The sequence below is a fragment of the Oncorhynchus tshawytscha genome, linkage group LG07 (assembly GCF_018296145.1).
Source record: "Oncorhynchus tshawytscha isolate Ot180627B linkage group LG07, Otsh_v2.0, whole genome shotgun sequence".
NCBI classification, from domain to species: Eukaryota; Metazoa; Chordata; class Actinopteri; order Salmoniformes; family Salmonidae; genus Oncorhynchus; species Oncorhynchus tshawytscha.
Window position 1 is genome coordinate 19534309 of NC_056435.1, and position 16107 is coordinate 19550415.

At 45.4% G+C, this 16107-nt stretch overlaps 1 protein-coding gene across 1 annotated transcript in view; it reads left to right on the top strand.

Annotated features, from left to right (window-relative positions):
• LOC112254117 (receptor-type tyrosine-protein phosphatase T) overlaps positions 1-16107 on the top strand; it is a 491368-nt gene that overhangs the window by 197498 nt on the left and 277763 nt on the right. Inside the window, exon 7 of the mRNA XM_024426355.2 lies at positions 8716-9009. Coding sequence (XP_024282123.1) covers positions 8716-9009 — 294 coding nt within the window. The remainder of the gene's footprint in view (positions 1-8715; positions 9010-16107) is intronic.

A 16107-nucleotide genomic window follows, 5' to 3' on the forward strand; every position in this document is an offset into this window, starting at 1 on the left:
CCTGCCAATAATTACTATACTATAGTAATTACAGTAGTGTTTTTGCAGACTGTAATACATTGTATTATTCAGTGGCGAATAGTGACTATAGGACCTAGGCCTTCAGCGGGACCAAAAATCTTCCAATACATTGTATCAAACAAGTAAATAACAGAAAACACAGCATCACTTAATGTACCCAACATTAGATCTTCTGTATTCAAACCATTCTAGTTCTAGTTCTTTTGATGACATCATGAATGAATCTGTCACGCTCATCATAATGATTGGACCAAGATGCAGCGTGGTATGTTTCCATCCTTTATTTTAGAAATTAAAACTTCAAAGAACGAAATGAACAAACAAACCGTGAGGCTAATAATAATGCTCACTGGCAACGATATCTAGACAAGATCCCACAAAGCACAATGGGAAAATGGCTACCTAAATATCATCCCCAATCAGAGACAATCTGATTGGGAACCATATCAGGCCACCATAGAAATACAATTCCCCTAGATAACCCACCCTAAAATCACACCCCGACCCAACCAACATAGAGAATAAACAGCTATGGTCAGGCCGTGACAGAATCAAACAGGCCTGCCCACGCTTCTGGCTGCCGCACACACAGAGACAGAACCGGCATGGATACAACATGGCAGACACACAGCATAAAATATTGCACCGTTTACACAATTTATGGTAGCCAACACTATCACTATCACCAGTAGCAACAACAACAGTGTCACATCAAAGGTGACAGGCTCACGGTGCTGAAAGGACAGTGACTGTAATACCTGTGCACTCCATGGTGCTGAAGGAGAGAAAATTGTGGTCAAACACATAGAGACGGTTGATTGACAGGCGACAGCAGTCACACAGCAACAAATTATGTTAAAGAATAAGCAGCCCATTCACTCCAGTAGGCTCCATGAAATCATAACAATACTTAAGCATAACCATTTCGTGTCCAAAATGAAATTAACAAACCAGCTATTATTTCCTATTGCAAATATATTTTATAATGTTCATCACACTAATCCTTGATCTAAAGTTGTAATGCAACAATGTTTCACTGTCATTGTTTTCAAAGAGATAGCTAAACGTTGCAACAAAAAGCAGTCACTCACCAGATTATGATCATTTGTAAACAGTTTGAAAGTTAATCTTGAAAAAGGTGATGCTAACAAATTAGCAACAACATTCACCTTGAAGTTGAAACAGCTGCTGCAGCCGCCATTGCCATTTTCACACTACTACAGCACACGTTAGCTAACATTGCCACACTACTACAACCCACGCTCGCTAGCTAACATTGCCACACTACTACAACCCATGCTAGCTAACATTGCCACACTACTACAACACACGCTAGCTAACATTGCCACACTACTACAACACACGCTAGCTAACATTGCCACACTACTACAACACACGCTAGCTAACATTGCCACACTACTGCAACACACGCTAGCTAAAGTTACTAGCATTCACGTTGAAAACTACTGATTATTTCCTCTTCCGCTCTCTTCTTCTTCTTCTTCAAAGTGTTATGGAAGACTACAACCTATTAGTGTATTGACGCCACCTACTGTATTGGCTGTTTATCAGCTTTGTTATTCTGTGTTATGAATTCATTACCTCTTGCGCTCTTCGAGAAGGCCTAGACCCATCACTTTTCTTTAAATGGTCCCACCAAGTCAAAAGGTGATTGGTTTATTCCACTCTCACTCCAAAATTCTGCTCTAATACAGTTGAATGGCAGAGCCCATCTGTGTCACGCCCTGGCCTTAGTATTTTGTGTTTTCTTTATTATTTTGGTCAGGCCAGGGTGTGACATGGGTGATTTATGTGTCTTGTCTTGTCTAGGGGTTTATTAGATTTATGAGGTTGTGTTTAGTATATTGTGTTTAGTTGTATAAAGATAACGACGCTGCATTTTGGTCCTCCTCTCTTTCACCAGAAGAAAACCATAACAGAATCACCCACCACAACAGGACCAAGCGGCGTGGTGACAGGCAGCGGCAGCAGGAGCAGCGAAGTCAGGACTATAAGACTTGGGAGGAAATAGACAGGTGGGCGGTCGACCCAGGGAGAGTGCCGGAGCCCGCATGGGATTCGCTGGAGCAGTGCGGGGAGGGTTATAGGAGAATGGAGTTGGAGAGACGAGCACGGTGGCGTGGATGGAAGCCCGAGAGTCACCCCCAAAACTTTCTTGTGGGGGTGGCACACAGGGAGTATGGCGAAGCCAGGTAGGAGACCTGCGCCAACTTCCTGTGCTTACCGAGGGGCTAGAGAGACCGGGCAGGCACCGTGTTATGCTGTGGAGCGCACGGTGTCCCCAGTGCGGGTGCATAGCCCGGTGCGGTACATACCAGCTCCGCGTATCGGCGGAGAGTGGGCATCGAGCCAAGTGCCATGAAGCCGCCTCTACGCATCTGGTCTCCAGTGCGTCTCCTTGGGCCGGCTTACATGGCACCCGCCTTGCGCACGGTGTCCCCGGTTCGCCTGCATAGCCCAGTGCGGGCTATTCCACCTCGCTGTACTGGCAGGGCGACCGGTAGCATTCAACCAGGTAAGGTTGGGCAGGCTCGGTGCTCAAGAGCTCCAGTGCGCCTGCACGGTCCGGTCTATCCGGTACCACCACCGTGCATCAGCCCTCCGGTGGCAGCTCCCCGCACTCGCCCTGAGGTGCGTGCCCTCGGCCCAGGTCTACCAGTGCCAGCACCACGCACCAGGCCTACAGTGCGCCTCTCCTGTCCAGCGCCGCCGGAGTCTCCCGCCTGTCCAGCGCCGCCGGAGTCTCCCGCCTGTCCAGCGCCACCGGAGTCTCCCGCCTGTCCAGCGCCGCCGGAGTCTCCCGCCTGTCCAGCGCCGCCGGAGTCTCCCGCCTGTCTGTCATGAGCCGCCAGAGTCTCCTGCCTGTCTGTCATGAGCCGCCAGAATCTCCCGCCTGTCTGTCATGAGCCGCCAGAGTCTCCCGCCTGTCTGTCATGAGCCGCCAGAGTGTCCCGCCAGTGTCCCGCCAGTCTGTCATGAGCCGCCAGTCGGCCAGGATCTGCCAGAGCCGCCAGTCGGCCAGGATCTGCCAGAGCCGCCAGTCGGCCAGGATCTGCCAGTCAGCCAGGATCCGCCAGTCAGCCAGGATCTGCCAGAACCGCCATGCAGCCAGGATCTGCCAGAGCCGTCAACCTGCCTGAGCTTCCACTCAGTCTTGAGCTTCCTCTCAGTCTTGAGCTTCCTCTCAGTCTTGAGCTTCCCCTCAGTCTTGAGCTACCCCTCAGTCTTGAGCTTCCCCTCAGTCTTGAGCTTCCCCTCAGTCTTGAGCTACCCCTCAGTCCCGAGCTACCCCTCAGTCCCGAGCTACCCCTCAGTCCCGAGCTACCCCTCAGTCCCGAGCTGTCCCTCAGTCCAGTGGGGCCCTTTGTATAAGATTAGTAGGCCAAGGTCAGCGGCGAGTGTCGCCACTCTAAGGATGCTAAGAAAGCAGACTAAGACTATGTTGGAGTGGGGTCCGCGTCCCGCGGCAGAGCCACCACTGTGGATAGACGCCCACCCAGACCCTCCCCTATGGGTTTAGGTGTGCGGCCGGGAGTACGCACCTTTGGGGGGGGGGGTACTGTCACGCCCTGGCCTTAGTATTTTGTGCTTTCTTTATTATTTTGGTCAGGCCAGGGTGTGACATGGGTGATGTATGTGTCTTGTCTAGGGGTTTATTAGATTTATGGGGTTGTGTTTAGTAGAGTTGTCTCGGAAAGTCTATGGTTGCCTAGTGGTTCTCAATCAGAGGCAGGTGTTTATCGTTGTCTCTGATTGGGAACCATATTTAGGCAGCCATATTCTTTGGGTATTTCGTGGGTGATTGTTCCTGGGTGATTGTCTCTGTGTTTGTTGCACCAGATAGGGCTGTTTCGGTTTTTCACGTTTCTTGTTTTGTATATTGTTAATTTTTTATCTTTCATTAAAGATAACCACGCTGCATTTTGGTCCTCCTCTCTTTCACCAGAAGAAAACCATAACATTCTGCCCAGCTTCTTAAGGCCTAGCCATTGGCTGGCTGAGCAAGCTAGATTTTTCTGCCCAGTATTAACCCTTTTCTTTCCAACACAAAATTAAGACATGAAATCTGAAAATTATTACAATTATTGTACAGATTATATAGCTATTAAATATACATTTAATTACAGAAATATATGTTTTATAAATCCTTAGGCCTTTTCTGGCCTAGAAGGTACTGATGGTTCCCCACTGGTAGTATTTACTTTAGTATTTTTGCGGACTGTAGTATTTACTCTAGTGTTTTTACAGACTGTAGTATACTTTTGTATTTACTGTAGTATTTTTGCAGACATTACTGTAGTATTTACTGTAGTTCTTTTGTTTGATTATCTTTGACATAGAAGCGGTGGCTTTCTCCTTGAGGAAAACTACACATTTTCCATAAACTGTGGGTGGGTAGGACTGGGATCTGAACAGATCCTCTCTTGTTTTCTATAACCTGTAGGGAACACAATAATGCACACAGCGTGTATTTGGCATGCAGATTCCTCCCTTACAAATTGAGATATGGGGAGGGGAATAGGCAGGGTATATGTAAATTAAATAATCAAATCAAACTTTATTTGTCACATGCGCTGAATACAACAAGTGTATACCTTACTGTGAAATGCTACTGACAAGCCCTTGCTTTAATCAAAAGGCAAGGCAACACGAAGGCCAGGGGGGGAAATATATCTGAGTGAGGTTATACAATAACCTCTGAGAGAGGTAAAGAGAGTGGATATTACTAAAGTTAAAAACTGTAGTGTTTTTGCGAACTGCAGCGTTTATGCAGACATTACTGTAGTATTCTACAGTATACAACAAAATGTTATAGTAAATACTAAACATGATCAAGGGATACTACAGTGTGCAGTATAGTATTATACAGTATGCTACAGTTTACTACAGAATGCTATAGTAAGTACTGTTGTATTCTATAGTAAACTGTAGTATTTTTTCATGTGAATGTGTGCGTGCACATGTGTGCAAGCACGTGTGTGTTTGTGGGATTGCAGGTCAGGTGTTCACAGCGGTGTGTTTCCTTTGAGCAGTAGGAATGGAGGATTCATTCCGATAGTTCCTGTGGGGGAGTCATCCCCCCTGGGATACGCATTTCATTGCCTCTCTACCTGGACCTCACTCCTTTTGAATACAAGTGGATGCTTTTTTCTCTACTTTCTCTACCTCTCTTTCACTATATCATTGTATAACCTCACTCAGATATATTTTCTCCCTGGCCTTTGTGTTGCCTTGCCTTTTGATTAAAGCATTCTTTGTGGGCATGCACTGGAAAGTAACATCACAGGCAACAAAGGCATTAGCCGAGGGGCGCATATACTGAATACAATACAATCCGTTCCCCCAAATACATATTCAATCAACCTATAATGCAGATAAGACTCCATGTTTCCTCCACAAAGGTCAAATCATAGCACTACCGATATAAATAACAATGCATAGCCTATCTAATGCTGATTCCAGCACATTCAAAAAGTGGGGCTAAGGTATGCTATGATACCAATTCAGAACATGCTGCTATTAGAGAGATATACCAGAGATAGTACAATTCCTGGTGGCGTGTTGTTCCACTACCTTAAATTACCCCTTCTAAGATCCTCAAGCTGTTATCAGCTCTCATTAAAGATGGAGGGAGACAGTCCCTGGAAAAAACATAAAATAAATTGATTTAATCAGCAGAGCACTCTGAGGGCCCACTCCTGGGTGGCGAGGCGCTCCCTTCAGTGTGCTGCACATGAAAGCAGTGGGGTCTATCGGTGTGCCTCCGCAGAATTCAGAGAGCTGAAAATAGGCTTGTGGTGATAATGATACTGGGAAGCTGGTAGTCTTGTCTAATGACGTTTCAGCGTGCATCTCCTCAATTTTCTCGATCACTCTCTTCTTTTTTTTTGCAAGTACAAGGGGAAAAACAGATTTAGGTCATTGTTGTCTCACAGCTACCAATTCCTTTTTCTGGTATATGTTTTCCTCCCCTTTTACCTCTATCTTCCTTCCTGTGCCAACTGGGGCTTGATCTGATACCTTGAGATTGTTAAAGCTTTACGGAATATCCCCAATTTACCAACTCAGTAACACTTTAACACGTTATCTGGCTATGGTTATATTATAATATGACAAGTATGACAAATGGTCATAACACTGTCATGGCACATATATTTAGACCTGTTGATTTTAAAACATCATTATTTTATTTTATGGCTGGTTATGACACCTACATAAGTGTCAAAACCCACAAAACCTACCACACAAGGCAAAACATTCCATTACACCATAGCCTACGTGTCAACAGTATGTTTATGTAATATACTCTTCATTACAACAAATCAAAAGTTTTAAGAGACAACATTTCAAACGAAAAGGAAACTTCTTGGCAGGGAAAAAGCTATTATGTCATAACCAGCTTTAAAATAATGCAATATATGTCACAACAGGTGTAAATATATGGGTCATGACAGTGTTATGGCCATATTATGACAGGTTATGACAAGTTATGTCAGCTTTTATTATTATGACATGTTTATGACCATGTTATCAGAAACTCCCCGCAGTGTGCCAGGTGATAAAGACGAGGGCAAACACGACCTTGGTCTCCCCTGATTTTTCCCCTGAATGCACCCGAAACACGCACTGATAGCCATTGTTTGGTTTGCCCATGCTGCAAAAATATCAAAACCAAAAATGGAAGTTAACCCCATTTAGCGGAGAGCTTTCAATAAGGGCCACAGTTGGCCGGATACCTCCCAGAGAGGATGCAAGGATGCAACACCCGACAACAGTGGTGGTAGACAACAACAGTCACTTGGCCCTTTCCTCTCTCTTGTCCTCTTAAGTGGGAATTTTTGCCTTTTATTCATGTACCTATCTGGCTACTTTTATCACACCAGATACATTCGCCATGCACAACCAAAGCAAAACGACACCATGTGCCTTCTTTGCTCTCACCAACCCTGTAAACGCTGTTCCCTGTTAGCACATGTTCACTGTACCATTTGTAATGATGACTTACCTGGATTTTCATAATTACGCACTGTGCCAGAAATCACTCAGACTCCAACATCTGTGCATCTTTCTGATGGGCGGTGCCGCGGCACAGTTCAAATGGCCCCAGCCAATGAGGAGTGGCGGTGAGAACATGCTGCTGATAGGGTTGTGCTGACACAGGCCTTTGCACGTACCAAAATAAATGAAGTAGTGCACCTTTATTAATGGAAGGGAGGAAAAGCAATGCTTTATGATCATCCTGCACCTTCCCGAGATACCATGTCCCTGAGATGAATAGGAGCCCGATGATAGATGAGGCATTTACTCCCAAGAATGCAAGCACAATGCATATTGTAATGGCCCCCCGAAAAAGTTTGAGAGACAATACTTTGCTTTAGAGAGCAGACCATTATTCTTCCATAAGGAACTGGCAAAGATTGACAAAATACTTTTCCCAAAAACGTTATGATGGATTAGAACAGCAGATTTAAACCCCATGATGATAGCATAGTTAGGACGTTTGAACGCTCTCCATGTCACCCTACCGGTGGTATTAACGTTCATTTCATCATTATAACTTGGGCCCAGTTTTTCCCGCGGGTCACATAGTCAGGCCAAAATTCCTGGCCTTAGCTCTAATCCGTTACGTGGACTTTCTTAACCTGCAGTATTACGGTGTCCATATTAGGACAGCCTTAGCAACTCCTTCTGAGACTGGCTTATTATGGACACCATACAAGTCAACTATTACCTAATTTCTCTTTAGTCATAGAGTAAACTCTCCCTGAGTATGACCTCAATGCATCTGTAACTTCTTCAGTTTCTGTTTACAGTCTGCAGTCTTTCCAACCATGGAGGAGCTAAATGTGGCCTGGTAATCTGGCTTAGTTGATTACATGGGAACACACACTGAGCAACACCCTCTAATGGGGTACTGGGTCTGCTGCTGCTATGCATGGCTGGGTACCTTCACGGGTGGTCTCCCATGCTCAGACGAGGATTACTACCCACTCCTCTGCTTTACTACTCTTCCGCCTCTCTCTCTCTCCCTGTCTTTCTGTTTGTTAGCCTCCCACTCTCCCTCTCTCTCTCTCTGTCTCTCTCTCTCTTTTATCTTTCTCACTGTCTGTCTCTCTTATCCCGTAACCCCCTGTCGAGAGGAAGGAAGGAGAGATACGGAAACGTTCAATGCACTGGAAGCCCTATGCTGTCTCTTGTGGATAATGTCACAGGGTATCAGGGCTGTGCTGGTTGAGTGGAGAGCAGGGTAGTATGCAGCGAAGGGGAATATGGGAAAGAGTGGGGCACTTCACCTCATTAGATGCAATGCTCTCGCAGGCATTCAGTTTAGTTTGGATACAATTTACCTCTGGCAAAAGGGTACCACTCAAGTTTGGTTTTGATTTCACTTTGTGAAAGTGTTTGATAATAACCAGTTTACATACATTGTTATGACACAGTTTATATGCTCCATGGCACTCATTCATAACTGTCCATATCATGCTGCCAATTCATACTCCCTTAAAACCACCATTATCTATCACAGGGGTTCCCAAAATGTTCTCACACACAATCCCAAATTGACATCAGGAAATTGCAGTGACCTCAATCATTTATCCACATACATTTGGGAACCACTGACCTAGGCCTATATTCTAATCTCCATTGTCCTCTCTCTCTCTGCCCCCTCAGCTCCCCCCACGCCCATTGCCCCTCCGGAGCTCTTGGCGGTGGGGGCCACCTACCTGTGGATCAAGCCCAACGCCAACTCCATCATCGGGGACGGACCTATCATCCTGAAGGAGGTGGAGTACCGCACCACCACGGGCAACTGGGCCGAGACCCACATCGTGGATGCCCCCACCTACAAGCTTTGGCATTTGGACCCCGACGTGGAGTACGAGATCAAGGTTCTGCTGACCCGGCCAGGCGAGGGAGGTACGGGGCCCCCGGGACCTCCACTCATCACCCGGACCAAGTGTGCTGGTGAGTGGAACAATGTGGTTTCTTTGTCGGTGTTGTGTTTCTGTCTGTGTTCTATTATGTTCATGTGGTCGTCTTTATTTAGGTCCCCTTTAGTTGACGCTTTAGCGACCGCTGGTCTTCCTGGGTTACTTCTAACTAGAGAATAATTAACAATCTGTAGATAGGCTTTACTTCTAGTTTGAGGGATAGTGTGTGGATTTCTACTGCTCATCTTTCAGTGCTGTATACATTGGGCTCCTATTACCAGCTATTTCCTCTTTGATGATGGGAGCTATATTCCATTATCTAAGTGAAGGTTATCGAATTCATCACAAGTGAGAACAGTCACTTTTTTCCAAAACGTGGAAAACGAGAACCAAATAGATTTTTCCTTGCAACAGTGAATCAATGACTTCACTGTGCACCACCTGCCTCCATAAGGTCCACCCCACCTTCTGCTTCTGAAGTTCACACTTCCTGATTCATCCGAGACACTCCGTTTGCATCCCAAATGGCACCCTTTTTGCTTTATAGTGCACTACTTTTGACCAGGACGCATAGGGTAGGTGGGAGACGTTGTTGTTGTAATTATTGGCCCAGTGGGTAGCGTATGCAGCATGCAGAAGAAAGACACACTTCATTTAATAAAGTGACTGCTAATCAGATCAACCCCGTGTGTGTGTGTGTGTGAGAGAGACTGTGTGTGTGCAACTGTGTCTGTATGTGACTGTTTGCTTGTGCATGTGTGTGTGCGTGCAATGGCTCCTGTGGGGCTCTGATGGGGAATGGTAATTGAGGTGAGCAGATGAGCAGCCGTGGGAAGTCTCTGTTCTCCAGGTGAGAGACATGATGAAGGAGCTGCGTGTGGCAGCGCCAACACAGTGGGGAAGCACCAATGATCTGGAGAAAATGAAGCACTGTTAGTGTCCCCTCTCTCTTTTTCCCTTTTCTTTCTCTTTCTCTCTGCACCTTTCTCTTTCTCCTGTTCTTTCGCTCTTTCTTCTTTTTCTGTTGACTTCTCTCTCCAATTTAGTCTCTATACTTTCTGGCAGTTTTCTTCTCTGTATTTCTATAAGCCTTCTCTCTCTTTCTCTTATTCTCTTTCTCTACTTTGCTTTGAATTCTCTCTCTCTCCATTGAGTCTGTATTTCTTAATCTCTCTCTCTTATCTATTTCCCCCTGTTCTTTCCCTCTCATTACCCACTGCTTTACTCAAATCTCATTCTTGTTCTCCGTCTGGAAAACTGATTGGATATAAGGGCAGAAGGCGAGACCCAGATGCAGACAAAGGAGGCAGATGGTTAGAGTCTTTGTTGTTTATTTCATCCAAAAGGAGTAGGGAAGGGAATGGCCGTGGACAGGCAAAAGGTCAAAACCAGATTCTGAGTCCAAGAGGTAAAGCGTGGCAGACAGGCTGGATGTCAGGGCAGACAGAAGGGTCAGGGAGGCCGGTACGGAGTCCAGAAAAAACAGGCAAGGGTCAAAACCGGGAAGACTAGAAAAAGAGAATGGAGAACAGGAGCATGGGAAAAACACGCTGGTTGACTTGAAAACATACAAGACGAACTGGCACAGAGAGACAGGAAACACAGGGATAAATACACTAGGGAAAATAAGAGACACCTGGAGGGGGTGGAGACAATCACAAGAACGGGTGAAACAGATCAGGGCGTGATGTTTGATTTGCAAAAACTCATCAATGTAAGGGATTTTTTTTTTTTTTACATGTTTATTCTTTATTCAATGACAGGGTGATATTCTTGGGTTGATTCTATGTTGAAATCCCATTAGTTGACAACTCAACCAAATGTAAATCAAAATTTGATGTTGAACTGACGTCTGTGTCCAGTGGGACAGTTGCTGCCTTCTCAAACCTTTTGAAGTTTATGCAGGGTGAATATGTCTGGGAGTGTATCTGTGTGTGAATCTGCCAATGAATGTCTGTCTCCAATCTTCGGCCTTTGTCTTTTTGTATGTTGGTGCTGTGACTATGTGTGTTCAAGGTAGTTTGCGCTACTCTAAGTGCCTCTGTGTGTGTGTGTGTATGCGTCTGTGTTTATGTGCTCACATTTGTGTGCGCGTGTCTTTCTGTGGTCCTTTGGCAGCCACCATCGCTCTCTTTACCAGTAAACAATTTAGCTAGGTGAAAATGATGTGCTATAGTGGTTCCATGCCACCGGCTCTGCAGGTATCCACCACACCGCCACCCCCCCCCCAGCCCCCTCACACACACTCCTGGGCACCCTGTCTCAGAAGCCCCACTCCCTCTCAGCGGGCTTCCACAGCACTTCTTGCCTGATGAAATGCTCCCAATTCCAGCTGACAGACACTATCTGATCTGCGAGACTGCCAGCCACACCCGCTTGCATTATGCTAATCCAGTCCCATGTAAAAAGTGCTTTCTCGCTAATGTACAGCTACGGGCGGTGGCATTCACTGTGACATTCATCAGGCATGTGTGGAGAAGACACTGCACCACACATTATCACTGTCAAAAGCAAAGGCAATGAACAGAGCCCCCCTGGAGGAAACTGTAGAAGATGTCAGCTCTGAATGGAGCCGGAATGGAGGCTGAACGGAACGCGCAGAAATCGATACGGTCCGCATGAAGAGGAGTTTGTAATACATCCCCAAACAGGCTAAAAAACAAGAAGAGGACCTTTCTTGGGTTGTGAGCCGACTGCTCTCGGACCAGTTACAGATTGCCCAGTCACTTCGGATTGGGCTGTAGAAGCTAACTTGAGAACAGTGTTGACAAGGGGGTAGATCTTTCTGTACAGTAAGCTACGCAGTGCTGCATCTCTACTCGGTTCAGGCTCTGTTAATGTGTTTCATCTAGAAGGTGTTGGTCCTCAGCCTAAGTTACATGAATCAGAACAAACCCCGCTTGACATGTTCGAACTACCACACGATTGTGGTGTGTTTCATGTGAGCTGAAGATCGGACACTGTTCGTGATGTCCAAGTGCACGAAGATGAGTCAGAACCAATAGACAAATTACGCTGCTTGGGCATTTGCGTTTGTGCACAAGTCTGTGTGTGTGTATGTGAATGTGTGTGTGTGTGTGTGTGTGTGTGTGTGTGTGTGTGTGTGTGTGTGTGTGTCTACCTGGGCCCAGATCGATGTGGAAGAGGCTGCCTGTTTTCATCATATCAGAGTCAACCAGGAGGGAGAGAGAGAGGATGAAGAGGGAAGGGTGAGGAAGGAGGGAGGGAGGGGAGACAGCGGGGGCAGAGTGGAGGTGATGTGGAACAAAGGTGCTGCTGGCCGCGGCTCAATAGCTCTGTACTGTAACTCCTCTGTGTACTGGGCTAGCTTGGCTGTGTGAAGTGCAGCAGAAAGAAACATATGTTTTCTGAAGTGTCGGCCGCCGTGTTTACCTGTCAGGAAGATCTTGTGTCGGGATGGGGGGTGTAGAGAGGAGAAGGGCCTCATAAATGCTCAGGGGCCCGCTCGCTTGTCTGCCTGGCTGATTTGAGTGTTGGCAGCCTGCAGCGCTTGAGTGGGCTTTGTCGTGGCACACCAGGGCCGAGGGGGAAACACAAAGCACACATTGCTATTCACGTCTACATCCTCCAACACCTGGGTGTATGACCATTACAGTGGATGTACTGTTATCTTATTACATTCAGGTCAAATTCAAGACCCATTACTACTCTCCGCCAGGCAGTTGTTCAGTAAGTACCACATTTTCATACTTGAGTAAAAGTAAAGTTACGTTAATAGAAAATGACTCAAGTAAAAGTGAAAGTCACCCTGTAAAATATTACTTGGGTAAAAGTCATCTAAAAGTATTTGGTTTTAAATGCACTTAAGTTTTAAAAGTAAATGTAATTTCAAAAATATTTATAAACAATATAATTGGACCAGTTTCCTGTCCTGCTGAGCATTCAAAATGTAATGACTACTTTTGGCTGTCAGCGACAATGTATTGATTAAAAATTACATTATTTTCATTACCTAAAAGTTGTCAAACATATAAATAGTAAAGTAAAGTACAGATGGTGACGATGAGGGGCGTGACATCTTTGGCTCCCAGCATGTCGCTTCATCTCATGTGTCATCCCGCCGACTGGCACACATTCTTCCACCCCGCCCTAACACCCGCGGTGGCGAGGTGTGTTCGACTCGTTAGGAGGTGGACTGAAGATGCCTTTAATCCATTTTGCACTGAGTGTGAATGATCTATAAACTATAGACCTCCGCTTGACTGTCAACCAAACAGGATTTATTCTTATTGTCTTTCCCCTCACGTTGCGATAAATCTCCCCCCTGTGCGTTGGAAGATGAAGGTGATAGTGTGCTTATGAGAGCTGTGGTGGCAAGAGTTCATCTTACTCATCCTGCAGTCTCTCTCTGTCCTTGGCTGGTTGCCCCGAAAATACCCACCTACACATGTTTCCCCCTCCTGGAGGATCAAATGGACACTCTCCAATATCCGGATTTGCTGTTTTGTTAGGTAAATCCCATCCATGAAGAAGTTTTGGAAAACATTCAAATTGACATTGGATCATTTTTAATCTTCTGATGAAAAAAAAGGGCCTTTTTAAAAGATCTCGTAGCTTTTAAGTTTCTGCGTTTCTTAGAGTTCAATCACATTTAATGATTTATATGGCTCTCTCTTTAGACTGCCATGCTTTAGTGCTTTCTATTACCATTGCCCTTCATAAGCTTTTCATAGATGATGGGCAGTGGACCGTTGTCTGGCCTAGAATTCATGCCGAGCCCAAATGCATGTTAATTTGTTTGCATTATTTCTGGGCAAGGAGAAGATGGCTTTGCTCGACCTCCAAGGCTGGTCTCCTGGGCCAGCATTAATCTCTCCGCTCTCCATGATCTGAGAGGAGGACTCTGCAATATAACATTTATCTCCAACAGTTCTTTCTCTCCTAAGTCGCCGATGCTACTGCCACGGAGGGGCTGTCCTGCCACACATGCACACACAGACACGTGCACGCTCGCACATACACGGACACACTTTCTTCACTCTCACACAGGTCACTCATCTCCCTTCAGGGAGTAGTGAGGAAGACATGGAGGAACGCTCTGATGATCTGGGGGACGCAGCCTCTCCTGGATTGATCACTCTTTAAAACACCTTCCCTCCTCTGTTAACTGACTGAATATTTATGAGGCAGGATCTAATGTGTCTCCTGGCTTATGTCCTCACACTATTAAGAGATGGGTATTTGATTTACCAGCAGGATATATGACTTTCCTTTACTTCCTTGCCAACTTCAGCTTTTTGATTCAAAAGACTCAAGCTTTAAAAACAACCTTTTGTACCGGGGAAGGGACAGGGATATTTTAAACTAAAAATGAGTTAACATACTGCAGTTCTCATCAAATTGTGATGAGGACAAGGGGACAATGTGCTGTTGTAGTGAAAGAAACATGAAATAAAGCTACTCACACAGCATGGAGTCTTTTCACCAATGACATCTTGTTTTTTATGTCTAACCTAGCACTCAAGATGTGCTTGTGGGCCTTGTCAAGAACTTCAAGACTATCAAAAGCCATGTCAAATATCCTTATAATGCAAGAAAGAGAATAAGCCAAGTGTCTTCAAGGACTCGACCAGGGAGGCCCGTTGAGAACAGCTAATCCTTGCTTTTTCTTCTTAACATGGAACGTTAAGGAATTTAAGGCACCATATAAACAACATAGGCTTTTTTTTTTAAACACTGACGCACCAGTCAACACTGATCGGCCACTCAAACTGGGCCCAAGTTAATCAGAAAGGCTCTTCACATGCTGAAAGGCCTCTATTTCTACTTTCACCTTCCCTTCTGCTCTCCCCTCTCTCTCTATGGGGCTTATAATGACAGGCCTGAGGATAAACCCCACTGGTACAGCTTGGTAATAAAGGCTGTGTTTGTGTGTGTGTCTGTACACGTGTGCGTGTGGTAATGAAGAGGGTAAGGGAAAGCTCTTCAGAGAGAGCTGAGGCCTGACAAAGCATGTTTCACATTTCCTTTCACAGCACGTCTCACAGACACACACACAGCACGCCAATATGTTGAATTCCAAGTGTGTGGTTAATGTGTGCATGTATGTAATGCGTATGTGTGATTGTGATGATGGTACAGGGGGAATTGGGGGATGCTCATATGTGTATGCATGAGCATGTACAGTACCAGTCAAATTTGGACAAACCTACTCATTCAAGTTTTTTTTCTACATTGTAGAATAATAGTAAAGACATCAAAACTATGAAATTACACATATGGAATAATGTAGTATCCAAAATAGTGTTAAACAAATCAAAATATATTTTATATTTGGTATTATTCAAAGTAGCCACCCATTCCCTTGATGACAGTATTGGATACGCATGGCATTCTCTCAACCAGTTTCATGACGTAGTCCCCTGGAATGTATTTCAATCAACAGGTGTGCCTTGTTAAAAGTTCATTTGTGGAATATCTTTCCTTCTAAATGCATTTGATCCAATCACTTTTGTTGTGACAAGGTAGGGTTGGTATACAGAAGATAGCCCTATTTGGTAAAAGACCAAGGCCATATCATGTCAAGAACAACTCAAATAACAAAGATATACGACAGTCCATCATTACTTTAAGACATGAAGGTCAGTCAATCCAGAAAATTTCAAGAACTTTGAAAGTTTCTTCAAGTGCCTGTCTCAAAAACCAAGCGCTATGATGAAATTGGCTTTCATGAGGACCACCACAGGATTGGAAGACCCAGAGATACCTCTGCTGCAAAGGTCATTGACTGCACCAGATTTGCCAGTTCTTGCTGTGAGATGTTACCCCACTCTTCAACCAAGGAACCTGCAAGTTCCCAGACATTTCTGGGGGTAATGGCCCTAGCCCTAGCCCTCACCCTCCAAACCAACAGTTCCCAGATGTGCTCAATGGGATTGAGATCCGGGCTCTTTGCTGGCCATGGCAGAACACTGACATTCCTGTCTTGCAAGAAATCACACACAGAACGAAAAGTATGGCTGGTGGCATTGTCATGCTGGAGGGTCATGTCATGCCTGCAGGAAGGGTACCACATGAGGGAGGAGGATGTCTTCCCTGTAACGCACATCGATGAGATTGCCTGCAATGACAACAAGCTCAGTCCGATGATGCTGTGACACAACACATCAGA